The 27,090-nt window shown below is 40.6% G+C and overlaps 1 protein-coding gene across 7 annotated transcripts in view; it reads right to left on the reverse strand.

Moving 5' to 3' along the window:
• Positions 1 to 27,090, reverse strand: part of SLC26A8 (solute carrier family 26 member 8) — an 81,014-nt gene that overhangs the window by 38,535 nt on the left and 15,389 nt on the right. For all 7 annotated transcript variants that reach the window (XM_003897510.4, XM_003897511.4, XM_009204998.3 and 4 more), the window contains 5 exons: positions 16,257 to 16,373; positions 13,686 to 13,867; positions 10,483 to 10,647; positions 9,639 to 9,788; positions 11 to 93 (listed from right to left, as the gene is read on the reverse strand). In XM_003897510.4, the coding sequence (XP_003897559.3) occupies positions 11 to 93; positions 9,639 to 9,788; positions 10,483 to 10,647; positions 13,686 to 13,867; positions 16,257 to 16,373 (697 nt within the window). The remainder of the gene's footprint in view (positions 1 to 10; positions 94 to 9,638; positions 9,789 to 10,482; positions 10,648 to 13,685; positions 13,868 to 16,256; positions 16,374 to 27,090) is intronic.

Genomic DNA, 27,090 nt, shown 5'->3' on the forward strand with positions numbered 1-27,090 from the left:
AATTACTGACCTATAAGGAATCATGTCAATAAGCGTCTGGCTGGTTTCTGTGGCCATGGTTATCTTGTTTGCAATCACAGTGAAGCCAATAATCTGTAGGGGGTAAAAAAAAAGGGGGGGTGGCATATGATTACCTAAATATAGTGCATCGCTTCCAGTAGCAGAGTTGCCCATAGCCTCTGGCAGGACAGAAAATGAAACAGGCAGCAGTCCCTATGCATGCAAGTCGGAGAGAGAGGCGTGGCTAGTTCAGCGGAGCAAGGCAGGCATTAGAGATCTTTCCTGAAGCTTTTGGTTCTCTAAGCTCCTTTTGGCATTGTAGCCAGAGTGCGAAACAACGTGGTCTGTGACACGTGATGGAAACAAATGGATGCCATGAACTTCTGTAGCCCCACCAACTTTATTTATTTTTTCTTGTTTTAATATTTAATATCTTTGAATCTCAGTGGCTTTCAGTGAGATTGATCCACTTAAATACAGAATGACTTGGAAAATACCTGTCTCTTTGCTCCTCTTTAAATAAAGAGATGTGTATTTCAGAGTGTATCAGGAAGTGGGGAATCTCCCCACCAACTTTAAACATCTAGATTAATATAAACATGTTTTCGGATAATGGCTGTATCAAGTTTTCAGTTTCAAAAGTTTTTAGTTCCAGGTACATTGTAATAATACAGATATGCCTTTCAGGGGCTTGTTGAGGTATATGAAGAGAGAAACATGATTAACCCTTAATAATGTGGAGCAACATTTAATTGCACAAAGAAGAAGTTCTGTAGCAAAGCAAGTACCTGCTTTCCGCCCGCTTTCATTTACTTCTAAAAATGGCAATTCTCCCTTTAGTCCCTGACTTTTAATTAGAGGGAAAAGAGACAACCTAGCAGCTGTTATAGCTTATAAAGACTCTGCATTGATGCGGATTAAACCGGAGACAAGACACCTCCATTCCTAGGTTTTAAAATAGCAGTTATACAGTTGCTTTATCCCATTCTTCCTACTAACACGTACGTCTTTCCCCAGCATCTACTGCAGGAGTTCAACCAGACGCTGAACAGGACAGCAGCTGGCTAACCTGTGATACTGTTATCAGACGAATACCCCTAGGAAGTCTACAGATTAGAATGGAAGGAAGAATCTGGATTACAGCTTGGATCAGAGAAGAAGAGTCTTGGTTTCCATATAGTTAAGAGGCAAGAAGTATGGCATGTATGGCAAGGAACTCTTATTTCCAGTATAAAGGTAATATTTGCTCACAGAGAAAAATGAAGTAAATATGAAACATTGAAAAACAGAAATAACTCATCCAAAGACAACTATTGTTACTTTTTTTGTGTTTGCTATACAGCTTAAATAGACAGAAATTATGAACATATAGTGTGTATAATTTCTTATAGCCAAGGGTCCCTTGAATTACCAGTATAGTCTACCTGGATCTCAGTTGTTGTGTTGAAAATTTTCCTAAATATTGAGTCTGCTCTTTTTTTTTTTTTTTTCGAGACGGAGTTTTGCTCTTGTTGCCCAGGCTGGAATGCAGTAGTGCAATCTCAGCTCACTGCAACCTTTGCCTCCTGGGTTCAAGCGATTCTCATGCCTCAGCTTCCTAAGTAGCTGGGATTACAGGCATGTGCCACAACACCTGGCTAATTTTTTTAGTAGAGATGGGATTTCACCAGGTTGGCCAGGCTGGTCTTGAATTCCTGACCTCAGGTGATCCTCCTACTTTGGGCTCCCAAAGTGCTGAGATTACATGTGTGAGCCATCGCACCCGGCTGAGTCTGCTCTTAAGGACAGATTGCTAGATGTGTGCAGTTTCCTCCAGCACATCTAAACATTAGTAGTTTCTTCGTGGGTGCTGTGAGAGGCATTTTAGACCCTAGACCATGGGTGCCTCCATCCTCCCTGTCTCATTTTCCTCACCGCTAGGGGTAACAGGGAGGTCTTTTTCTAGTTTTAACCTGCATCTCTAATCCCTGCTATGTGGCAGAAACTGTGTCCCCATCACTTGACTTGACATGTGTATAGGTAGTGTATTGCAGGCTTCAATAGCCTGTGAGCACAAAGTAGGTCACAACAAAGGTTAATGCCTAAATTGCAATTATTCTAAGCCTTCACCTATTTTATTGCTGGACCTCTGTTTCCTCCCCTACCTCACCTCGTGGGGCATTGTAATTACTTATAGCATTCTCCAAAGGAATATACCCTCCCTCCCACCCTCCCTCCCTCCCTCTCTTCCTTCCTTCCTTCCTTTTCTTCTTTTCGTTTCTTTTTCTTCTTTTCTCTTTTCTTTTTTCTTCTTCTCCTCCTTCTTCTTTCTTCCTTCTTCTTTTATTTTTTAGACAGAGTCTTGCTTTGCTGACCAGGCTGGAGTGCAGTGGTGCAATCTCAGCTCACTGCAACCTCTGCCTCCTGGGTTCAAGCAATTCTCCTGCCTCAGCCTCCTGAGTAGCTAGGACTACAGGCGTGCGCCACTATGCCCAACTAATTTTTTGTATTTTTAGTAGAGATGGGGGTTTCACCATGTTGGCTAGGCTGTTCTTAAACTCCTGACCTCAAGCAATCCACCCGCCTCCACCTTCCAAAGTGCTGGGATTACAGGCGTGAGCCACTGAGCCTGGCCCCCAGAGCAATATCTTGACTGTGGCTCACAAACCAATCTGTCAGCCATAGACAAACCACAACATTCTTTGCACTCTCACTTCTCTCTTTTCCTTATAACTCTGGTTCATGTTGATTGCTTTCAAGGCTGTGTAAACCAAAAACAAAATTCTAAGGCCCCCAATCATCTGAATGGACCCCACCTCTTAGCCAAGGGAATTCCAAAGTTAACCTGAAAAAACTAGTTCAGGCCATGATTGAAGCAGGGGTCAGACATACCTGATTACATCCCTCCTCCCTTTTGGAATTCAGGAAAAGTCAACCAGCATTAACCTCAAAACAGACCCTTAAGTCTGATAAGAAACATTTACAACCCATTCTCTTTGAAGCCTGCTACTTGCAGGCTGCATCTGCATGACACAACTTTGGTCTCCACAACCCCTTACTGTAACCCAGACATTCATCTCTATTGATAATAACTCTTTCTATCAATTACCAATCAGAAGAATTTTAAATCTGCCTATGATATGGAAGCCCCCACTCCTTCAAGTTGTCCCACCCTTCCAGATCAAACCAGTGTAAATCTTACAGGTATTGATGGATATATTGTGTCTCCCTAATGTGAGCTTGGCTCACTGCAAGCTCTGCCTCTCGAGTTCACGCCATTCTCCTGCGTCAGCTGTACCCTGACCACCTTGGGCACATGTTGTCAGGACCTCCCTCCAGAGGCTGTGTCACAGGGGCTTCCTTAACCTTGGCAAAATCAACTTTCTAAATTGATTGAGACCTGTGTCAGATACATCTGGGTTTACAGGCTGCTTGAAGGAACATCACTATGATCCTTGGTGCTGATGTTGCTTAAGAGAGGGCTGGGCGTGGTGGCTCATGCCTGTAATCCCAGCACTTTGGGAGGCCGAGGTGGGTGGATCACGAGGTCAGGAGATCGAGACCATCCTGGCCAACATGGTGAAACCCCGTCTCTACTAAAAATACAAAAATTAGCCGGGCATGGTGGTGTGTGCTTGTAATCCCAGCTTCTCAGGAGGCTGAGGCAGGAGAATCGCTTGAACCTGGGAGGCAGAGGCTGCAGTGAGCTGAGATTGCGCCACTGCACTCCAGCTTGGGAGACAGAGCAAGACTCTGTCTCAAAAAAAAAAAAAATAATAATGAGGGCTGCTGTCTGTTCATGGGTGCTGTCTGCTGGTGACTACAAAACTGTAGCCTTCTAAGGTGCCAGAGCTGGGCTGGGTTCTATGAAAAGGAGAGGCTGCCTCTGACTACACCCTACAAACTCCATATACACATTGTTCCCTGAGCTCTAGAGCACCATTTGTATCCAGGGTTTTGTTTTTAAGAATTGACAAATAAAAATCATACATATTTGTCATATATAACATGTTGTTTTGAAATATATATATACACATTGTGGCATGGCTGAATCGAGCTATTAACATATGCATTACTTCACATATACATCTTTTTTTTTTTTTTTTTTTGAGACGGAGTTTTGCTCTTGTTGCCCAGGCTGGAGTGCAATGGCACAATCCCGGCTCACTGCAACATTCACCTCCTGGGTTCAAGCGATTCTCCTGCCTCAGTCTCCCAAGTAGCTGGGATTACAGGCATGTGCCATGATGCCCAGCTAATTTTGTATTTTTAGTAGAAACAGGGTTTCTCCATGTTGGTCAGGCTGGTCTTGAACTCCCGACCTCAGGTGATCCACTCACCTCGGCCTCCCAAAGTGCCGAAATTACAGGTGTGAGCTACTGTGCCTACATATCTTTTTTGGTGTGGTGAAAACACTTAAAATCTACTCTCTTGGCAATTTTCAAGAATATGATACATTGTTACTAACTGTAGTTACTCTGTTGTACAACAGATCTCTTGAAATTATTCCTCTTATCAAACTGAAATTTTGTATCCTTTGGCCAACATCTCCCCAAACCACTCTCCTGCAACTCTAGCCCCTGGTAACCACCATTCTACTCTTCACTTCAATGAGTTCAACCTTTTTAGATTCCACATATAAATGAGATCATGCAGTATTTGTCTTTCTGTGCCTGGCTTATTTCACTTAACATGTCCTCTGGGTTCATCCACGTTGTCCCAAATGATAAGATTTCCTTCTTTTTATTTTTTATTTTATTTTAATTTTTTAAAACCAAATACCCAGTCTTTAAGGAGAAGGATTTCCTTTTTTCTAAAGGCTGAATAGTATTCCATTGTATATGTATACCACAATTTTTTAAAAATCATTTCTTGTTACATGTCTGTCAACTAATACCTGTATATACCACATGTATCCATTTATCTGTTGATGAACACTTGGGCTGATTCCATATCTTGGGTGTTTTAAATAGTGCTGCAGCGAACATGAGAGTGCAGGTATCTACTCAACATACTGATTTCATTTCCTTTAGATACATACCCAATAGTGGGATTGCTGGATGTGCCTTCAGGGTTTTGAAAAATCTTTTGAAAAACAAGCCTTTCAGCTTCTGGCCTTTATGAATTAATAGCTTTTCACACGTTCAAAGGGAAAATAATATGCACCTCTACAAGAAGTAGGCAACAGTCATAGGAAAGTTTAGTCTAAAGTCTCAAGACAGTATTTTTCAACCTTAAAGAGGATAGACCTGGATTAGTTAGTGTAAGATGGGTTATGCTGTGGCAACATACAAGTCATGAGATTGTAGCATTTTAACACATCGAAGTTATTTTTTTGCCCACTCAAAGTCCATGGTGCGTTGGTGTCTCTCAGGCAGCTTCTTTGCAAACAATGCCCCGGGGATTTGAGCTAATTTCACCTGGGGATTCCATTTCCTTTTCTTTTCTTTTCTTTTTTTTTTTTTTTGAGACAGAGTCTTGCTCTGTCGCCTAGGCTGGAGTGCAGTGGTGCGATCTTGGCTCACTGCAAGCTCTGCCTCTTGAGTTCACACCATTCTCCTGCATCAGCCTCCCGAGTAGCTGGGACTACAGGTGTCCGCCACCATGCCCAGCTAATTTTTTTGTATTTTTAGTAGAGACCGGGTTTCACCATGTTAGCCAGGATGGTCTTGATCTCCTGACCTCGTGATCTGCCCGTCTCAGCCTCCCAAAGTGCTGGGATTACAGGCGTGAGCCACTGCTCCCAGTCTCCATTTTCTTAACATACTGCTCCTGTCATCATCACAGCAGGGGAGGAAAGAAGAGGGAATTTGCACCTATTCACCTCTTCTTTGGCTGAAGTCACTGGGTCCTCCTAATTGCAAGAGAGACTGGGAGGTGCAGGGGGCATACGATTACTTGGTTAACTTGAAGCATCTTTGCCACAGACCACCTCTTAAAAAAGAAATAATTCTCTTTTTTTTTTTTTTAATTTTTTTTAGATAGAGTCTCGCTCTGTCGCCCAGGCTTGAGTGCAGTGGCATGATCTCGGCTCACTGCGACCTCTGCCTCCCAGGTTAAGTGATTCTCCTATCTCAGCCTCTGGAGTAGCTGGAATTATAGGCACACACCACCATATCCGGCTACTTTTTGTATTTTTAGTAGAGACAAGGTTTCACCATGTTGGCCAGGCTGGTCTTGAACTCCTGACCTCAGCGGGTCGGCCCACCTCGGCCTCCCAAAGTGCTGGGATTATAGGCATGAGCCACCATGCCAGGCCCCGAATTCAGCAATCTTAAAATGAAAAATGCTGACTTAGAAAATCTGAGCTTTATTGATGAAAATATCTTTATCATGGTAAAATGTTAATTATAACTGTAACATATAAATTTTACCAGCAGATTTTAGAAAAGAAACAAGAGGCCAGGTGCGTTGGCTCATGCCTGTAATCCTGGCATTTTGGGACGCTGAGGCGGGCAGCTCACTTGAGGTCAGGAGTTCGAGACCAGTCTGGCCAACATGGTGAAACCCCTATCTCTACTAAAAATATAAAAATCAGCTGGGCATGGTGGTGGGTGCCTGTAATCCCAGCTACTCGGGAGGCTGAGGAAGGAGAATCGCTTGAATCTGGGAGGCGGAGGTTGCAGTGGGCCGAGATCACGCCACTGCACTCCAGCCTGGGTGACAGAGTGAGATTCTGTCTCAAAAAAAAAAAAAAAAGAAAAGAAACAAGAAACATTATTATTAGACAGCGAGCCCTAGCTCTGCTACTTACTAATGACATAGATTAGAAAAAACATTTAACATCTCATTTGCCTCAATTTCTTTGTTACATATATTTATTTTTATGAAGGTATAATTTAGATACAATAAAGTGCAAAGCTTTTAGATATAAAGTTCTTTTTTTTTTTTTTTTTTGAGATGGAGTCTCACTCTGTCGCCCAAGCTGGAGTGCAGTGGCACGATCTCGGCTCACTGCAACCTCTGCCTCCCAGGTTCACGCCATTCTCCTGCCTCAGCCTCCCGAGGAGCTGGGACTACAGGCGTCCACCACCTCGCCCGGCTAAGTTTTTGTATTTTTAGTAGAGATGGGGTTTCACCATGTTGGCCAGGATGGTCTCAATCTCCTGACCTTGTGATCCGCCCACTTCGGCCTCCCAAAGTGCTGGGATTACAGGCCTGAGCCACCGCGCCCAGCCAGTTCTATGTGTTTTGAGGAATTTATATGCCAGGTAACTGCCACCCTAATTAACACCTAATTAACACATGAAACATTTCCATCACCCTGATAAATTAGTTTTCTACCACTTACTATTTAATTTTTCCACGTGGGCAGCCACTAATCTTTTTGTCATGACAGATTAGTTTTTCCTGCTCTAGGAATTCATGTAATGGAATTATACAGTATGTAGCCTTTTGTGTCTTTTTTCTTTCATGCTACATAATGTTTTTGAAATCCATCCATGTTGTACACACAACGTGTGTGTGTTTATCTCCAGTTTGTTCCTTATTGCTGAAAAGTACTCTCTTGTAGGAAATCATTACACACATTACAATATGTTACATTTTGTGTCTAGTATCTCTCTCTACTTTGTAGAGGTGAACAGTCAAAACAATTAGAATTGAAGCATGGAGAATAAAATCAGGATTCCAAAAATGGGATAGAAGCAGAAGCAGTATATTCTAGGATCTTGGCAGTAGCCAAAATGAACTGTTTTGTGGACAACAAAGTCATCTGTAGGGACCTTAACATTGGGGCATAAGGTGAGTTGCAACCAGGGTGCCCAGTGATCTATATAAACTAGGGCTACAAGATAGGCATCATTAGGAGATTTGACTGGTATGTCTGTATTTCTTGGGAAGGACTGGTCTTGACTGTATCCTCAGCTAATTGCTGTTGTTGAGATTGCGTTTGCTGAATAAGCTTGCATTTTGCTTGCTTGAGTTTTGTTCTTTTTTTTTTTTTTTTTTTGAGATGGAGTCTCGCTCTTTCGCCTAGGCCGGAGTGCAGTGGTGCTATCTCAGCTCACTGCAAGCTCCGCCTCCTGGGTTCATGCCATTCTCCTGCCTCAGCCTCCCGACTAACTGGGATTACAGGCACGTGCCACCTCAACTGGCTAATTTTGTATTTTTAGTAGAGACAGGGTTTCTCCATGTTGGTCAGGCTGGTCTCGAACTCCCGACCTCAGGTGATTCGCCTGCCTTGGCCTCCTAAAGTGCTGGGATTACAGGCGTGAGCCACCGCACCCAGCCTCTGCTCTGTGGTTCTTGAGCCAAACCTGTACTGTTGGATACATGTCCATTTTTGAGGCCATTACTTTCTGAAGGCTGGGGTTCGGGTATGGGTTCTTATTGAACAAGATGTTCAGATCTTCCAGTTGTTTCTCCGTGAACGTCGTATGTTTCCTTTGTGAATGCATCTGGTTCTAGCCATAGGAAAGGGCTGTTCATTTCCTCCTTGGTTCTTTGGCCCTTTGTCTGTTATCGTTTAAACATGAGATTGCTTGTGCCTCAATTCTTGGATTTCATTTTATTTTAATTTTTTTAGGAAGGTCCTCTGAGTCTGACATCTTCTAATCTAGATGTGCTCCTATGTTCAAGTCCAGGGATGAGCTGCCTCAATTTCCTTATTGTAGCATAGTGAGAAGGAATGGAGGTTGAATAACAGTATGATTTCAACTACATTAAAATAAAAATAAAACATTTATGTAGAAAAAGATGGAAATTCACCAACATTGAGGCTAGGCCTGTCATATGTTTGTCTGAGAGAAGAAAGGAGTGAATAACTGAAAATATTAAAATATCATTAGTAGTTGACTTTGGACGGTGCAACTATAGGAATTTCTTTTCCTCTACCACTTTTTTAAACTTCCTTATGTTTTTCAAACTTAGAATGAGCCTGTATTTCTTTCACAAGGGGAAAAAAACCTTATCTTTGAAATATTATGAGAATGAGGCAATAGATAAAAGTACTTGGAAATAAGCATTTTGTGAGGCAGATCTATTGTGCTATTGTGACTATAGTTAATAATGTGTACTTGGAATTGCTAAGAGAGTAGATCTTAAATGCTCTCACAACAAAAATAATAACCGCTGCTAGGGGTGCAAGGTGAAAAAAATTAAAAATGATAATTAGGCCAGGCGTGGTGGCTCACACCTGTAATCCCAGCACTTTGGGAGGCCGAGGCGGGTGGATCACCTGAGGTCAGGAGTTTGAGACCGGCCTGGTCAACATGGTGAAACCCTATCTCTACTAAAAAAATACAAAAATTAGCTTGCCATTGTGGCACACACCTGTAATTCCAGCTACTCAGGAGGCTGAGGCAAGAGAATTGCTTGAACCTGGGAGGCAGAGGTTGCAGTGAGCCAAGATTGCACCACTGCACTCCATTCTGGGCAACAGAGCAAGACTCTGTCAAAAAAAAAAAACAAAAAAAACCTTGATTTAACTTTTCATAATGTGTATCTACATCAAAATATCACATCATAAACTATAGATTCAATTTTTATTTGTCAACTATAGTATCAAAATATTTTAGAAAAAGAAAATAAGCATGTTTTCACAAATATAAGCATATATCGAAAACTAAATGTATTCAGCTTTTACACAATTCAACTCAACTTTTTAAAAAATATTAAAATTATGTAAACTATGAATTTGGGAGGTCAAAAACACCTACCAGAAATAATTCCATGGGAAACTCAATGGGATACTGATTGAAAGAAATTCTGATACATTTGTTGATTCGCAGAGCAACAACAACTGTTAGAAATAGTAGAATGCTGGTGGAATTAGCTTTTGGGAGAGCTACACAGTAATTAATTATGTCCTGAAAGAAAATAAAATTATGGAGGCTTAGAAAGGGATATAGTAATTGCCTAAGTCTAGAAATGGACACTGTAGATTAACTAAAAAGAAGTCCCCAAGTAGAGTTTCTGGATACAAAGGTCTCTATGGGCATTACTAGAATAGTGAGGGCAAGCATGGTGGGGGTGACCATTTTTGTAAAAAGAGGGACAGTAATGTTCAATAAGGACAAGGAGAGAATACACTGTATGTTTTAGTATAATGAACAGGCCCTAGAAGTTCTGTTTATAAGCCAATAGTTATTAGTTTTCCCAAATAATATACTGTAGCTTAGCTCCTACCCTATTCTTACATTCAGGAACTACTTAGTATTGTATATCCTTTAGATGTTTTAGGAGACATGTCTGTTATAAGGTAGGTAATGAAAAGAACTGTGATATATACAATATCTTAAAGGTCAAATTTTAATGTATATCATGATAGTTTAAAAGGCTGACTGAAATGGTTAGTCAACTGAAAGCATGGTCTGGCATCTGCAATTAATCAAGACCCTAATTCTCCAATAAAGGAAAATATTTCTAGTACCCTCTTGACTAAGCTGCTATTGGCTGTGTCTCCTTTCAGAATGGGCAGGAGTCTCCCCACTGAGGTCCACCTCTCTTTGGAGGCAAGAGGAGTGGCATTTGTAACTCTGGATAAGAGTTGAAATTACTCACATAGAAGAAGGAGATGGGACCGGCATGGAAACTAATCATAATCCCGAAGATGCAAGTCAGCTGGGACAGCATGATATGCAGTGCCACAGCAGCCAGGTAAGCACTCATTGCAGACTCCGGAAGGTAAGTGGCAATGAAGCCCAAACCCAATACGCCCATTATTAGCTGCAGAGAAGAGAAAACCAGAGTGGGGCAGAATGTCTTCAATCCAGCAATGGCACCAATGGCGCTCTCCAGGAAAAGAAGAGTTTCCAATAGAAAAGTTAAGATAGGCCCCTTTGGTAACTCTTATAACTCTCTTTCCCTAATGAACAGAAGTTGATAACATGGGTCCTTGTATGTTGATCAGAGCCTCCTGACAAGTGCTAGCCCACACTAGTACTTCCTTTCCTCCTTTGTGAGCAGTCAGCTCACTTAAGTTCTTGCCCTGGAATCTACTGCTCTCTAGGTTGACTTGGGGAAAACAGGGACAAGGTGATCAGAACAAACCTTTGCCTATTTATTCATTTATGAGACAGGATCTCACTCTATTGCTCAGGCTGGAGTGCAATCATAGCTCACTGTAACCTCAAACTCCTGGGCACAAGGGATCCTCTGCTTCAGCTTCCCAAGTAGCTGGGACTACAGACGCACACACCACTGAGCTAATTTTTTTTTTTTTTTTTTTTTCGTAGAGGTGGGGAGTCTTGCTATGTTACCTAGGCTGGTGTCGAACTCCTGACCTCAAGTGATTCTCCTGTTTTGGCCTCCCAAAACCCTGGAATTACAGGCATGAAAGCACTGTGCCTGGCCTGCCTTTGCCTTTTTAAACCTCTTTAATTAGAAGCTTTGATAGCCCTTTTCAGGAGATGTTAACATTCCTCTGAGGAATGTAGCTTTTCACAAAGGAGAAGATAATTCCAAAACAGTGGGATCAAGCTCAAACTTCTTGGCCTTTGACTCTTATCTTTACTGAGAATGATTAAATTGAATTTATTTGTTTTCAGGGTTATGCATATCCTGAAGAAAAATAAAAAAGGTATTTTACATGTCAATATACATATATAAAATTTATGTTATAGCCAGGCATGGTGGCTCATGCCTGTAATCCCAGCACTTTGGGAGGCTGAGGCAGGTGGATCACGAGGTCAGGAGATCGAGACCATCCTGGCCAACATGGTGAAACACCGTCTCTACTAAAAATACAAAAATTGGCTGGGCGCGGTGGCATGCGCCTGTAGTCCCAGCTGTTGGGGAGGCTGAGGCAGATGTGAGCCACCATGCCCAGCCCTCTTCCTTTTTTAGATGAAAAAAGCTGAGGCTTGAAGGAGGAGAGAAAGCATGTATGAGGCCGCTTGATAATTAAAAGGCTGCTTGTGTATTTTGTCTTATCCCACAAGATTAAACTTTTTAACCACAGGAAACTATATATTGTTTTTTAAATTTTTGGCCTGTTAAAGTACCAAATTCATTTCTCTGTGCCAACTAAGTATAACTTATTGATGCTTACTATGTGACAGGCTCTAGGCTAAATACTTTGCATGCGTTTTTTTCACTTAATCCTCCTAAGAACCCTGCAAAACAAATATTATTCCTGCTTTACACATGAGGAAACTGAGGCCCACCAAGGTAAAATAATTTACCAAAGTTCACACAGCTCATAGTGTCAGGGCTGGAGTCTGCCCACGTTGATAGCCTGCCTTTGTAGGTACCCAATAAATGTTTACCTAATGAAAGACAGTCCCAGGGGAGATCAGTGAAAATCAACTAGAGAGTGGGTTAGTTGAGAAAAAAGAGAAATAAGCCTGGAAGATGTAACTTGAGTTCAGTGGATGAACTTTTGGTGATAGACTCTCAGAGGAAATTAAAGATAGTGTCAAAATAAGTTTTGAGATTTTAATGAGTCATTCATATTATTGTCCTTTAGCTGTGGTCCTTGTCAATGCAGAAAAAGGACTCCAGATCTGACTCTAAAGCTTACTAACCCAAAGATAGTGTGTGAGCCTGTGAGGCCATTATTATTATTATTACTATTTTGGAGACAGGGTCTCGCTGTGTCACCTAGGCTGGAGTGCAGTGGTATGATCACAGCTTACTGCAGCCTCAACCTCCTGGGCTCAAGTGATCCTCCCACCTCAACCTCCTGAGTAACTAGGACTACAGGCACATGCTACCATGCCCAGCTAGATGAGGCTATTCTTGTTGATAGACTATAAAGCAATTTTTGGCCAGGTACAGTGGCTCATGCCTGTAATCCCAACAGTTTGGGAGGCCGAGGTGGGTGGATCACCTGAGGTCAGGAGTTCAAGACCAGCCTGGCTAACATGGTGAAACCCCTTCTCTACTAAAAATACAAAAATTTGCTGGGTGTGGTGGCATGCACTTATAATCCCAGCTACTTGGGAGGCTGAGGCAGGAGAATCACTTGAACCTGGGAGGTGGAGGTTGCAGTGAGCCACCATTGTCCCATTGCACTCCAGCCTGAGCAACAAGAGCAAAACTCCATCTTAAAAAAAAAAAAAAAAAAAAAAAAAAAGAATATGAAGCAATTTTTTAAAAGGTAAGATCAGGAGTGGAACTCTGGACTAACAGTCCCCAACCCCCCGGGGCCACGGACCGGTACTGGTACTGGTTTGTGGCCTGTTAGGAACCGGGTGCTGCACAGCAGGAGGTGAGCAGCAGGCAAGCAAGCATCACTGCCTGAACTCTCTGCCTTCTGTCAGATTAGCCACAGCATTAGATTCTCAGGGAAGCATGAACCCTATTGTGAACTGCACATGCAAGGGATCTAGGTTGCATGCTCCTTATGAGAACCAAATGCCTGGTCATCTGAGGTGAAGCAGTTTTATCCCAAAACCACCACCCTCCCTGGCCCTGACCTGCCATTTGTGGAAAAATTGTCTTCCAGGAAACTGGTCCCTGGTTGCAAAAAGGTTGGGGACCACTGCTCTGGACCATTGTCCCTTACACCCTTTGTCTTAGAGGAGAAAGGACTGAAGAGAATGTTCAATATCTCATCCTAAATCAGTGGTAGATGATTTCTGAAGAGAGAGAAGTTTATCACTAAGGAGACACCCTATTCACACAGCCTCCGATTTTTCAAAAAATCAATCACTGCAGTTCCAGGTATATCACAATGGATCACAGGAGCAGTATAAGGAAGGGGTCTGTTTATAGCCCCTTTATTCAGTTCCTTTTAAGGGATTTGAAGACTCAGATCCTACCTGAATAATCCCAGTCAGAAAAGTTGTGGTTGCCACCACACTCAAGGATTTATTATAGCCCATAAGGTAGGAGGGGGCAGAAAACTCATCCTTGAGGAACGATCCCATGACCAGGTGACCATTGTTGAATGGGCTGATTTTCAGAACATTGATCAGCAGAGCACTCACCAGGAAGAAGGAACCTATGGAAGAAGATGTTAGGCAGAAGGTGAAGTTTCAAGTCCAGGTAAACTGATATTGACAAAAGCAAGGTATGGTTGAATTCTGGCTTGTCCTTCATCTGAATAACTTTTCTCATTTGAAAGTGGCCATTGAGAAGTAAGAAAGATTGAGAAAGAGAACTGTGGCTCCACATATTGTGACCAACTCATGGAATTTAGATGGTGGTGGTGTAGGTATTTAGTCTCTTTGTATTATGGGCATGTTGAGTGGAATAGAGAAGTTGACTGAAATGGGTGTCGGCTCAGCTACTGTGTCTGCTCTTAGAGAAGGTTAAAAGTGAGATGGCAGTGAAAATACTAGAAAACAAAGCAATCGCCGGGTGTGGTGGCTCACACCTGTAATCCCAGCACTTTGGGAGGCTGAGGCAGGTGGATCACCTGAGGTCAGGAGTTTGAGACCAGCCTGACCAACATGGAGAAACCCCATCTCTACTAAAAATACAAAACGAGCTGGGCGTAGTGGCACATGCCTGTAATCCCAGCTGCTCAGGAGGCTGAGGCAGGAGAATCACTTAAACCTGGGAGGCGGAGATTGCAGTGAGCTGAGATGGCATGATTTGCACTCCAGCCTGGGCGACAAGAGCAAAACTCCATTTCAAAAAAAAAAAAAAAAAAAAAAAGAAAAAGAAAAAAGAAAACGAAGCAATCAGTAACAATAGGAAGAAAAATAATACTGACACTGAGGTAAATTAAACTTATTTCAAACATTATTTTGTTTAGTCCTCATATTGTCATACCACATATGAGAGCAAAGGTACACCTTAACTTTAAATTTACCCAACATAAATACATTTCTAACAACCCTTATTATAAGTATTTGGAAATGATTGTGAGGTTCCTCAGAAACTTGGAAATACAGGAATAAAGTTGTTTTCTTGGTGTTCAAATGTAAAATCAACACATAATGGATTGAATAAAGACATGAACTATTCTTTATTTTTATTATTTTATTTTGAGATGGAGTTTCACTCTTGTTGCCCAGGCTGGAGTGCAATGGCGTGATCTTGGCTCACTGCAACCTCCGCCTCCCGGGTTCAGGCAATTCTCCTGTCTCAGTCTCCCAGGTAGTGGGGATTATAGGCACCTGCCACCACGCCTAGCTAATTTTTTGTATTTTTAGTAGAGACAGAGTTTCACTATGTTAGCTAGGCTGGTCTCAAACTCCTGACCTCGTGATCCGCTTGCCTTGGCCTCCCAAAGTACTGGGATTACAGGCGTGAGCCAACGTGCCCGGCCCAGCTATTCCTAAAAAAGGAAAAGTAGCACTTCACATCTGGAAGGATGAGATGTTAATCAGACTGAACATAAAAACATATATAAAGAATGTGTCGGCTGGGCGCGGTGGCTCACGCCTGTAATCCCAGCACTTTGGGAGGCCAAGGCGGGGGGATCACCAGGTCAGGAAACCAAGACCATCCTGGCTAACATGGTGAAATCCCATCTCTACTAAAAATACAAAAAATTAACCGGGCGTGGTGGCGGGCGCCTGTAGTCCCAGCTACTCGGGAGGCTGAGGCAGGAGAATGGCGTAAACCCGGGAGGCGGAGGTTGTAGTGAGCCAAGATGGCGCCACTGCACTCCAGCCTGGGCGACAGAGCGAGACTCCGTCTCAAAAAAAAAAAAAAAAAAAAAAGAATGTGTCATTCAGAATGGTAAATGTTGGTGGATTGGTCAGTTCAGTGGAGAAATCTAGGAAAAGGCACATCACTGAGTAAATACTAGCAATAACCTTCTAAACTTATGGGGGAATTTTGTGATTTGATTTCTATGCAGGCTCACCTAGGTGAAGTAAATGTGCTGATTCTATGACCTTTAATTAGTCTGGCCTCTGTAATAAGTTATTTCTAATTATAAATTAGTAGATGGACTTTTGACTCAGGGAAGGGGAGTACTTATCCTAGGGATGTCAGTGTTTTGATTACTGTGGTAACATTTTCTCATTGTAAATTAGTAAGCTGGCTTGCTGTATTACAAGTCAGCCCATGGAGTTTGGTTAATATGGGTCAGATGAAAGAAATATCTGCTCTGGGAGTATTCACATAATCATTTCTGAATCTTCTGGGTTGAGGGAAGTCAGATGCCAATGTGTGGTGATTTCTCAAGGAAAGTACCTCTACCTTTAATTTCTTTGGGAAACAACTTGCTGGCCTGTTTTCTGGTGGTGACAATAATGATACACTAGAAGTATTTATTTCTACAATCTGAACACTAACTGTATGGATAGAATGTCCACCTCCTGCTTCCTTTCTTTCTATCTTAAAGATAGTTTTATGTTGGGTTCCTTAGCAATAAATATATGATCAGGATGGAAACTTCATCCACCGCATGTGTATTTCAGTGCTGAACTCACCAATGGACATTTGATGACATGATCCAAAAATTACATAAATTACTGAAGAACAGAAAGCTGCATAAGCGATGTTGAGAGGAGGAATCAGTTGCCTTGCCAGCAAACTAAGTGTCAGGCCTGAAAAACAAGATAATTTAAGAAAAAGCAGCTTGGCTTTAAAAGTCACCTTAAATAAAAGCTGTAAAGAATATTTAAAATAAAAATCATCCATGTGTATAGCTGACTGAGTGTGGTAACAGTATTTCTGAACATATAGTACTTCATTAGTACTTTTTATTATCTGCTTTGATTCCTAGCTTCTCTTCCTATTTTGCCATATGCTTTTTACACTTCAATCCAATATCATAGGCTGAAACATCGTTCACTGCAAGGTCTTAATACTAAACTTGTGACGCAAATACCACAGCAATAAGATCCCTAATTCCAACAGCTCAAAAGCAGCCCCATCCTTATTCCTAGCTAAGCACAAGCAGGCCCTGGGAATTCTCCAGGGCTGAAGAGAAAACTGGAGAGCAAGGCAAGAATCACACTTCACTGACTTGAAGTTGGTATGTGTTGGTTCTCTTCCACAGGCCAGTCACTCCAGCCTCTTCCTTCAGCTCCTTCTCTAATACTTTCTTTTCTAAGAAGCACCATGAGAATTTGGAAATTTTGAAGCAAATGGACTAACAGGCATAGTGTCATCCTTTTGATGTTTCAAGCCCCTATTTCCTTCCCTAAGAGTCTGTCCTCAATTTACATCATACCAATATACTCATCTAAATTCAATGATGAATTTAGTGAGGTGGTTTATTGTCTTAGATAAGCAAGACTCCTTTTTATAAGACATTTCAAACATATACAAAAATAGAGTTTAATGAATTCCATACATCCATCATCCACTTCAATGGTCAACGCATAACCAATCTATGCTCCTACTCCTCTCTCACCCTATATTACTTTGAGGCAAATCCAAGGCATTTGATTATTTAATCTGTAGATATTTTGGTATGTGTCTCTAAATGATAATACTCTTGTAATTTTAGTACAATATCATCGTTATCCACTCAGTGTTCAAATTTCCCTGATTATCTTACAAATGATTGTTGTTGTAGAGGGTCTCTAAGATGATGTACAATGGTCAATTGGTATTCTTGCCCTTATATAATTTCCTCCCCATTAAGTGTGGAATAGACTTACTAATTTGTTTCTAAGGAGTAGACTATAACAAAAATGACAGGATGTCACTTCTGAGGTTAGGTTGCAAGAAGACTTTTGGTTTCCATCTTGGTTGCTCTCTCATTCACTACCTGCCAGAGGTGGCTTCAAAGGTTTGTAATCTATGCAGTCAAGACAGAGTCCTAGGCTTAGAAGGACTTTGCACTTGGTTTAATGCTTTGCTGTCACTGTCTTGAAATTCTGAATAATTTCTGAACTAAGGGCCCTGTGTTTTTATTTTGTATTGGGCCCAACACATATAGTTGGTCCTGCCAGCCGCCATGCTGTGAATATGGAGAAGCCAGAATGGGGAGGAACTCAGGCCTGCCAACAGCCATATGAGTGAGCCTGGAAGCAGATCCTCCAGCCTCAGTAGAACCTTGAGATAACTGCAATCTCACAAGAGACCTTGAACCAGAGGTATGGTGAGTTTTGGGGTGATCTTTAAAAAATTATTTGCTGTTACATGTTGTGCTTTGTTTCACAATCTGTGTGTCTAAATCAGGACCCAAATATGGTGCTTACATTGGTTGATATGTCTCTTAAGTCTCTTGTAATCTATAGGATTTCTTCACCACATTTTTGTCCCCTAGGCAAGGCTCTATTGATTGCAAGAAACAGAAAATCTACTCAAATTAGCTTAAACAAAATAGGACATTTATTAAAAGGGGGCAAAGGGCAGTTAGACCTCATCAGAGACAGGGACCAAACTAAAAAGCCATCAGAATCCAAGGCTGCTACCTTCGCATTCTCTTTGTCTCCAGGGTTCACGGTATCCTGTCTTTGTTTCCAGTTTGGGACTATTATGAACAATATTGCTATGAATATTCTTGTGCATGTCTCCTGGTACACAGATTTACAAGTTACTCAAGAATATATAGCTTGAATTTCAACTTCTGGGGCATTTATTAAATAATGCCAAACTGTTTTCCAAATGGTTGTGCAATTTATACTACCACCAGTAATGTATGACAGTTCCCATTATCCACATCTATGCTAGCACATGATGCGCCAGATTTTTAATTTTAGTGTGCATGGTGATAATTCATTTCAATTTCATTTTCTGCTTTATTTATTACTAATAATGTTGAGCACCCTTATCTAGTTATTTTTATGGATTTATAGGAGTATGTATATTACAAATAAATCCTCTGTTGTATATTGTTTTGCAAGTATCTCCCATTCTGTGATTTGCTTTTCAATCTTTTTTTTTTTTTTTTTTTTTGATATGGCATCTTGCTCTGTCTCCCAGGCTGGAGTACAGTGGTGATTGATCTTGGCTTGCTGCAACCTCCACCTCCTTGTTTGAGTGATTCTCCCACCTCAGCCTCCTGAGTAGCTGGGACTATAGGCGCGCGCCACCACACCCGGCTAATTTTTGTATTTTTAGTAGAGATGGGGCTTCGCCATGTTGGCCAGGCTGGTCTCAAACTCCTTACCTCAAATGATTCACCCACCTCAGCCTCCCAAAGTGCTGGGATTACAGGCATGAACCACCGTGCCTAGCTGCTCTTCAAACTTCACAGTGGCTTTGAATAGATAGAATTCTTAAATTGTACTTACTTCAGATTGATCAGTCTTTTCCCTTGGGCTTTTCCTTTTGCTTTTGGTGTCTTATTTAAGAAACCTTTTTCTACCTCAGGATCATAAAGATATTCTCTTATGTTATTCCAAAATGTCCTTTTTGCTTTAACTTTTACATTTAGGTCTTTAATTAACCAGGAATAGATTTTTGTGTATGGTGTAAGGTAAAGGCCTGAAATGTTTTTTTCTGTATAGAGACCCAAGTGTTTTACATCATTTGTCACTAAAGGCCTGTCTCTGTAGTGACATATCTGATACACAGTGTGTGTGATTCATATATGTGTGACTCTTTTTCCTGTTTCATTGGCTTAATTGTTTATCTTTGCAATATTGTACTGTCTTAATTGCTCTAATTACTTTAGTAATAGTTTTGGTAATTAATTTAGTAATCTCCATTTTTATTGTGAAATATAACATGCATGTAGAAAATGCATTAAAATAGATTAATAGATGTCAAGCTTACTTAATATTTATAAAACAAACACCCACGTAACTACCACCCAGGTCTGATTACAACACCACCTCTCCCCACAGAAGGATTCATTATTTTGGCATTTATGATAACAATTTCTTTGCTTTTCTTTATCAGTAGTGTACATATCCCTATATAATATAGTTTAATTTGCTCCCATTTTGAACTTTATATTAAAGAGTTATACTGAACACAATTTTATTTCTGCTTTTTTTTTTGAGACAGAGTCTCGGTCTTTTGCCCAGGCTAGAGTGCAGTGGTGTAATCACAGCTCCCTACAGCTTCAACCTCCCAGCCTCAGGGAATCCTCCCACCTCAGTCTCTCAAGTAGCTGGGACTATAGGTATGCACCACCATGCCCAACCAAATTTTTTGTATTTTTCATAGAGACAGGGTGTCGCTATGTTGCCAGGCTGGTCTTGAACTCCTGGGCTCAAGCAGTCCACCTGCCTCAGTCTGCCAAAGTGCTAGGATTATAGGCATGAGCCACTGCACGTAAGCATAATTGATTTTTATATGCTGATTTAGTATCCAGCAATATTCATAAAATCTTATTATTTTCTTTGTTTTTCTTTTATTTTTTATGCCTTCTTAAAATCTTTTTTTGCTTTTAAAAAATCATATTAATTTTCTTTATACTGTTTTGAATTCTTTGCATAAAAAATCATCTGTGAATAATGAAGCTTTATTCCTTTATAATTCTTATACTTTGTGTTTCTTTTTCTTGCTTTAATATACTGTGTATGCACTCCATCATAATTTTGAATAGCCCCTATTTACTTTTTTTTTTTTTTGTGGACAGTGTCTTGCTCTGTCACCCAGGCTGGAGTGCAGTGCTATGACCTTGGCTCACTGCAGCCTCAACCTCCCAGACTCAAGTGATCCTTCCACTTCAGCCTCCCAAAGTAGCTGGGACTACATGCGCTTGCACCACCACACCTAGTTAAATTTTTTTTTTTTAAATGTGTTTATTTATTTTAGTAGAGATGGGGTTTCACCATGTTGCCCAGGCTGGTCTTGAACTCCTGAGCTCAAGAGATCTGCCTGCCTTGGCCTCCCAAAGTGCTGGGATTACAGGCATGACCCACCATGCCTGGCCCCCATTTACTCTTGAAAAGCAACGTGTAGCATGAAGAGAAAATCTTTTGAAATTTATGGTTTTAAATAACTAACCAATGCTGGGAAGGTAAGAGAATTACTAGGTTAGCAATCTGAGAATTAAGTTATCTAGCCTCATTTAAACTTAGGCCATAGTGAAACAGAGGGAATTAAAATTTCCAAACTTCCCAACACCTTAAAATTTTCAAAAATTTTAAACTAATTTTAGAATTACAGAAAAGTTACAAAAATAATGCAGTTTCCATATATCCCTTCCACAGTTTCTCCTAAAGTTAACATTTCATATAGTCATAGTATATTGATCAGAACTAGGAAATTAACATTAGAAATTAAAAACTTTATTTGAATCTCATCAGTATTTTCACTAATGTCTTTCATTTTGTTCTAGGATTCTATCCAGAGTCTCACATTTCATTTAGTTGTTATTTCCCCTTATTCCTGCAATCTATAAAAGTTCCTTAATTTTTACCTGTCTTTCATGATTTTGACACTTTAAAAGAGTATTAATAGATCAGTTATTTTGTCAAATACTCCTCAATTTTGGTTTGTCTTATATTTCCTCATGATTGTACTAAGGTTATACACTTTCGGCAAGAATACTACAGAAATGATGTTGTATTTTTCTTATTACATCATATCACAGGATTCATAATATTCATATATTTTACTACTGGTGATGCTCACATTGATCACTTAGTTAAGCTATTTTCTCCTAAGTCTTCTATTGTAAAGTAGTGGGGTAGTTAATAAATATCTCGAGGGAGATACTTTGAAAATATGCAAATACTGTTTCTTAGTTTTGCAAACTTTCACCCACTAGTTTTAGCATCCACTGGGTAGATCTTATGTACAATTATTACTGTAGTATTTTCATAAAGGTGATTTTGTATTTTCTTCTTTAATTCTACATTTGTACATTGGAATTCTACTGTGAGGAAGATCCAGCACCTTTTTAATAAGGTCTTCATCATATAGTATTTTTGTTTCATTTGAATAAAATTATTGTCATTAGGTATTCAAATGTAAGTACAATTTTTGAATTATTCATACTGCAAATTATCTTATTCACATCAATTAAACTAATATTCAATCCGTTAATCAAGTATTAAGAGCTGGTTGGTAGCCAGGCGTGGTGTGGCTCATGCCTGTAATCCCAGCACTTTGGGAGGCCGAGGCGGGCAGATCACAAGGTCAGGAGATCAAGGCCATCCTGGAGAACATGGTGAAACCCCATCTCTACTAAAAATACAAAAAAATTAGCCGGGCATGGTGGCGGGTGCCTGTAGTCCCAGCTTCTAGGGAGGCTGAGGCAGGAGAATGGTGTGAACCCGGGAGGCAGTGGAGCTTGCAGTGAGTGGAGATCGTGCCACTGCACTCCAGCCTGGGCGACAGAGCAAGACTCCGTCTCAAAAAAAAAAAAAAAAAAAGCTGGGTGGGTTTATTTTTTTTCCTTTCTCTTATATCTTTTTTTTTTTTTTTTTTTTTTTTCTGATGGAGTCTCACTCTGTTGCCCAGGCTGGAATACAGTGGTGTGATCTCAGTTTACTGCAGCATCTGCCTCCCAGGTTTAAGCAATTCTCCTGGCTTAGCCTCCCGAGTAGCTGGGATTACAGGCACATACTACTACACCTGGCTACTTTTTGTATTTTTAGTAGAGACAGGGTTTTGCCATATTGGCCAGGCTGGTCTCAAACTCCTGACCTCAAGTGATTCACCTTCCTCAGCCTCCCAAAGTGCTGGGATTACAGGTGTGAGCTACCATAACTAGCTATGTAATCATTTTTATTCAACAAATATCTTTTGAATACCTACTATGTGCTAGGTGTTGTGGTGGATGCTAGATATTACTCTTATGTCATTCTTATTTTGATACAAGATTATACTGATGGCTTGCTAATTTAGCAATGGGATATCCTCCAACTTTGGTCTTTATTTAAATATAAGTAGAAACTGATAGGGGGCTCATAGTTAAAGCATCAGTTCCAAGAGTTAGCTGTCTCATTGCAGCACCATAGGAAACGCTAGAAATTTTTTTCATAGAAGTAAAGTGACTATATTAATACAAATGGGCCATTTTGGTTGTAGCTGTCACATGAAAATTTCTTTTTGCAGGAATGCAACTAGTACATATGGTAACTTAGTGTGAATATTCTCTTATTCTGAGAATGCAAGGCTGGTTCAATATTCAAAAAAATCAGTTAATGTAACCTGCCATATTAAACATCTAAAGAGAAAAACCACATGGTCATATCAATAGATTTTTTAAAAAAGCATTTCACAAAATACAACATTCATTTATGATAAATTTCTCAGCAAACTGGAGTAGATGAAAACTTCCCTAACCTAATAAAGGGCATCAACAAAAATCCTACAGCTAACATCATACTTAGTGGTAAAAGACTGAGTGCTGGCCGGGCGCGGTGGCTTAAGCCTGTAATCCCAGCACTTTGGGAGGCCGAGACGGGCGGATCACGAGGTCAGGAGATCGAGACTATCCTGGCTAACATGGTGAAACCCTGTCTCTACTAAAAAATACAAAAAAAAAACTAGCCGGGCGAGGTGGTGGGCGCCTGTAGTCCCAGCTACTCGGGAGGCTGAGGCAGGAGAATGGCGTGAACCCGGGAGGCGGAGCTTGCAGTGAGCCAAGATCGCGCCACTGCACTCCAGCCTGGGCAACAGAGCGAGACTCCATCTCAAAAAAAAAAAAAAAAAAAGAAAAAAGACTGAATACTTTCCCCCTGTGTTCAGGAACAAGGGAAGAATGTCTATTCTCACCATCCTTATTCAACATAGTATGGGAAGTCTTAGCCAGTACAACAAGCAATAAAAAGTTATAAAGGCCATTCATATTAAAAAGAAATAAACATAACTGTCCCTATTAACAGAGGACATGATTGTCAATGTAGTTAATTCCAGGGAATCTACAAAAAATTCTTAGAACTAATAAAGGAGTTTCAGGATACAAGAAAAACACACGAATATCAATTGTATTTTTATATGCAAACAATGAATAACTGGAGACTGAACCATCATTTAAACCCCCAAAATGAAATTCTTTGGCACAAATCTAACAAAACTGTAGGATCTGTATGCTGAAAGCTACAAAAGGCTGATGAAAGAAATCAAGGGACCTAAACAAATGGAGAGACACCATAATCGTGGATTGGAAGACAACATAATAAAGATGCCAGTTCTCCCTGAAATAATCTGTAGATTTAATGGAATAGCTATCAAAATCTAAACAAAAACCTTTTTTGGTAAATTTAGATAAGCTGATTATAAAATGAATATGGAAGAATAGTTAAAACAATTTTGGAAAAAAAATAGCTGGAGGAAGCATATCACCCAAACTTAAAACTCACTGTCAAGACATGGTATTGGTAAACGGATAGACACATAGATCAATAGAACAGAGTGAAGAGAATTTAGAAGGAGACTCGCACAAAAGATGCCTATTTGATCTCTAACAAAGATGCAAAAACAATTCACTGGAGGATATTCTTTAAAAATGGTGTTGAGGCCGGGCATGATGGCTCATGCCTGTAATCCTAGCATTTTAGTAGGCCAAGGCAGGAGGATGCTTGAGGCCAGGAGTTCCAGACTGCAGTGAGCTATGTTCACACCACTGCACTCCTGCCTGGGTGACAGAGCAAAATCCTGTCTCTAAAAACAAAACAAAAGCTCAAAAATTAACCACAAGAAAAAAATAAAACCTCAATGGAAAAATAGGCCAAGTACTTGAACAGACCCTTCAAAGAAGATATGAGGATAGCAAGTTAGGCACATGAAAAGATGTTCAACCTCATTAAGCATTAGGGAAATGCAAATTAAAACAATGATGCGATACCACTACATACTTCTTAGAATGGCTAAAATAAAAGGTACTAAAAATGAGACTATCAAAATCAAAACCTTTTGCTCTGGAAGACTGTTAAAGTATGAAAATGCAGGCTCCAGACTGGGAGAAAATATTTGCAAAACCTGAAATATTTTGCAAAAACAAAATAACTAGTATCCAGGATCTACAAAAAATGCTCAGATCTCAATAGTAAAAACAGAATTTAACTAGAACATGGGCAAAAGACGTGAAGAGCCATTTTATGAAAATAACAGATGGAAATTAGCATATGAAAAGATGTTAAATATCACTAGCCATTAAGAGAATGCAAACTAAAACCACAATGAGATATCACTACATGACTATCAGAATAGCTAAAATAAAAAATAGTGACAACATCAAATGTTGGTGAGAGTACAGAGCAACTGGATCACTCATAGATTGCTAGTGGGAATGTAATATGTTAAGCCACTTTGGAAAACAGGTTGGTGAAAAAAGGCAACAGGCAACTCCTATATACTCCAGCAACTACACTCCTAAGCATTTATCCCAGATAAATGAAGACTTAACATTTATTTTAAAAACCTGCACATGAGGCCAGGCACTGTGGCTCATGCCTGTAATCCCAGCACTTTGGGAGGCCAAGGCGGGTGGTTACTTAAGGTCAGGAGTTTATGACCAGCCTGGCCAACATGGTGAAACCCTGTCTCTACTAAAATACAAAAATTAACTGGGCGTGGTGGTGTGCACCTGTAATCCCAGCTACTCAGGAGGCTGAGGCAGGAGAATTGCTTGAACCCAGGAGGCAGAGGTTATAGTGAGCCGATTGTGCCACTGCACTCCAGCCTGGGTGACAGAGCGAGACTGCCTCTCAAAAACAACCACCACCACCACCACCACCAAACAAAAACACCTGCACATGAATGTTCATATCATCTATATGTGTAATACTAAAACCTGGAAGCAATCCAGATATCCTTCAGTGGGTAAGTGTTTAACTATACCACGGACTATTACTCAAAAATAAAAAGTTATGGCCAGGTGCAGTGGCCCATGCCTGTAATCCCAGCACTTTGGAAGGCCAAGGTGGGCGGATTACAAAAATTAGTCAGGCATGGTGGCGGGCGCCTGTAGTCCCAGCTACTCGGGAGGCTGAGGCAGAAGAATGATGTGAACCTGGGAGGTGGAGCTTACAGTGAGCCAAGATAGCACCACTGCACTACAGCCTGGGTGACAGAGTGAGACTCCATCTCAAAAATAAATAAATAAATAAATTAATTAATTTTAAAAAGTTATAAACAATTGATATATACAATAATCTGGATGAATCTCCACAGAATTATGAGTGAAAAAAATCCATTACCAAAGGGTTATATGCTGTATGATTCCCTTTAGATAACTTTCTTGCATTGTTAAAATTGTAGAAGTGAAGAACATAATGATTGCTAGGGATTAAGAGGAGATAAGGACAGGAGGCAGGTAGTGGTGGCTGTAAAAAGACAACTTGGCCGGGCGTGGTGGCTCACGTCTGTAATCCCAGCACTTTGGGAGGCCGAGGCAGGCGGATCACAAGGTCAGGAGATTGAGACCATCGTGGCCAACACGGTGAAACCCCATCTCTACTAAAAAAAATTAAAAAAAAAAATTTAGTTGGGCTTGGTGACGGGTGCCTGTAGTCCCAGCTACTTGGGAGGCTAAGGCTGGAGAATGGCGTGAACCAGGGAGGCGGAGCTTGCAGTGAGCCAAGATCGCGCCACTGCACTCTAGCCTGGGCGACAGAGGGAGACTGTCTCAAAAAAGCAAAACAAAACAAAACAAAACAAAACAAAAACAAAAGCAAAAGACAACTTGAGGGATCTTTGTGGTGGTTAAAGTGTTCTCTATCTTGACTGAAACAATGCTGATATCCTGGTTGTGAGACTGTACCATAGTTTTGCAAGATATTACCATTTGGGGAAACTGAGTAAAAGGTACATGGGTTCTACCTGTTGTTGCTTACAAACGCATGTGAATCTATAATTATCTCAAAATAGAAAGTTTAATTTTAAAAATATTGACAATATCAAGTGCTCATGAGGATGTGGAGGAAATGAAATTCTTATGCTTTGCTGGTGGGGATGTAAAATAGTAGCAAAAACCACTCTGGAAAACAGTTTGGTGGTTTCTTATAAAGTTAAACATACACGTACCTTGTGACCAGCAATCCAGCTCCAGCTTAGTAAAATAAAAACTATGTTCACACAAAACCTGTGCATGAATGTTCATAGCAACTTCATTTGTGAGAGACCAAAACTGGAAACACAATCTCTATCCACAAGTGAATGGATTAACAAAAAGCTGTGATATATCCGTATAGTAGAATATTACTAAGCAATAAAAATTAACTATTGATACACACAACAATTTGCATGAATCTCAAAGGCATAATGCATAATGAAAGAAGCCAGCCTTTGAAATTTACATACTGTATGATTCCATTTATATGATGTGCTCAAAAAGACAGAATTATGGTGCTAAAGAACAGATCAATGGTTGCTAAGGGTTATAGATCGGCAGGGGGATGTGACTTTAAAAGCATGGCATGAGAGTTCTGGAGGTGATGGAACTGCTCTGCATCAATTGTG

The sequence above is a fragment of the Papio anubis genome, chromosome 6 (genome assembly GCF_008728515.1).
Source record: "Papio anubis isolate 15944 chromosome 6, Panubis1.0, whole genome shotgun sequence".
In the NCBI taxonomy this organism is placed as follows: Eukaryota; Metazoa; Chordata; class Mammalia; order Primates; family Cercopithecidae; genus Papio; species Papio anubis.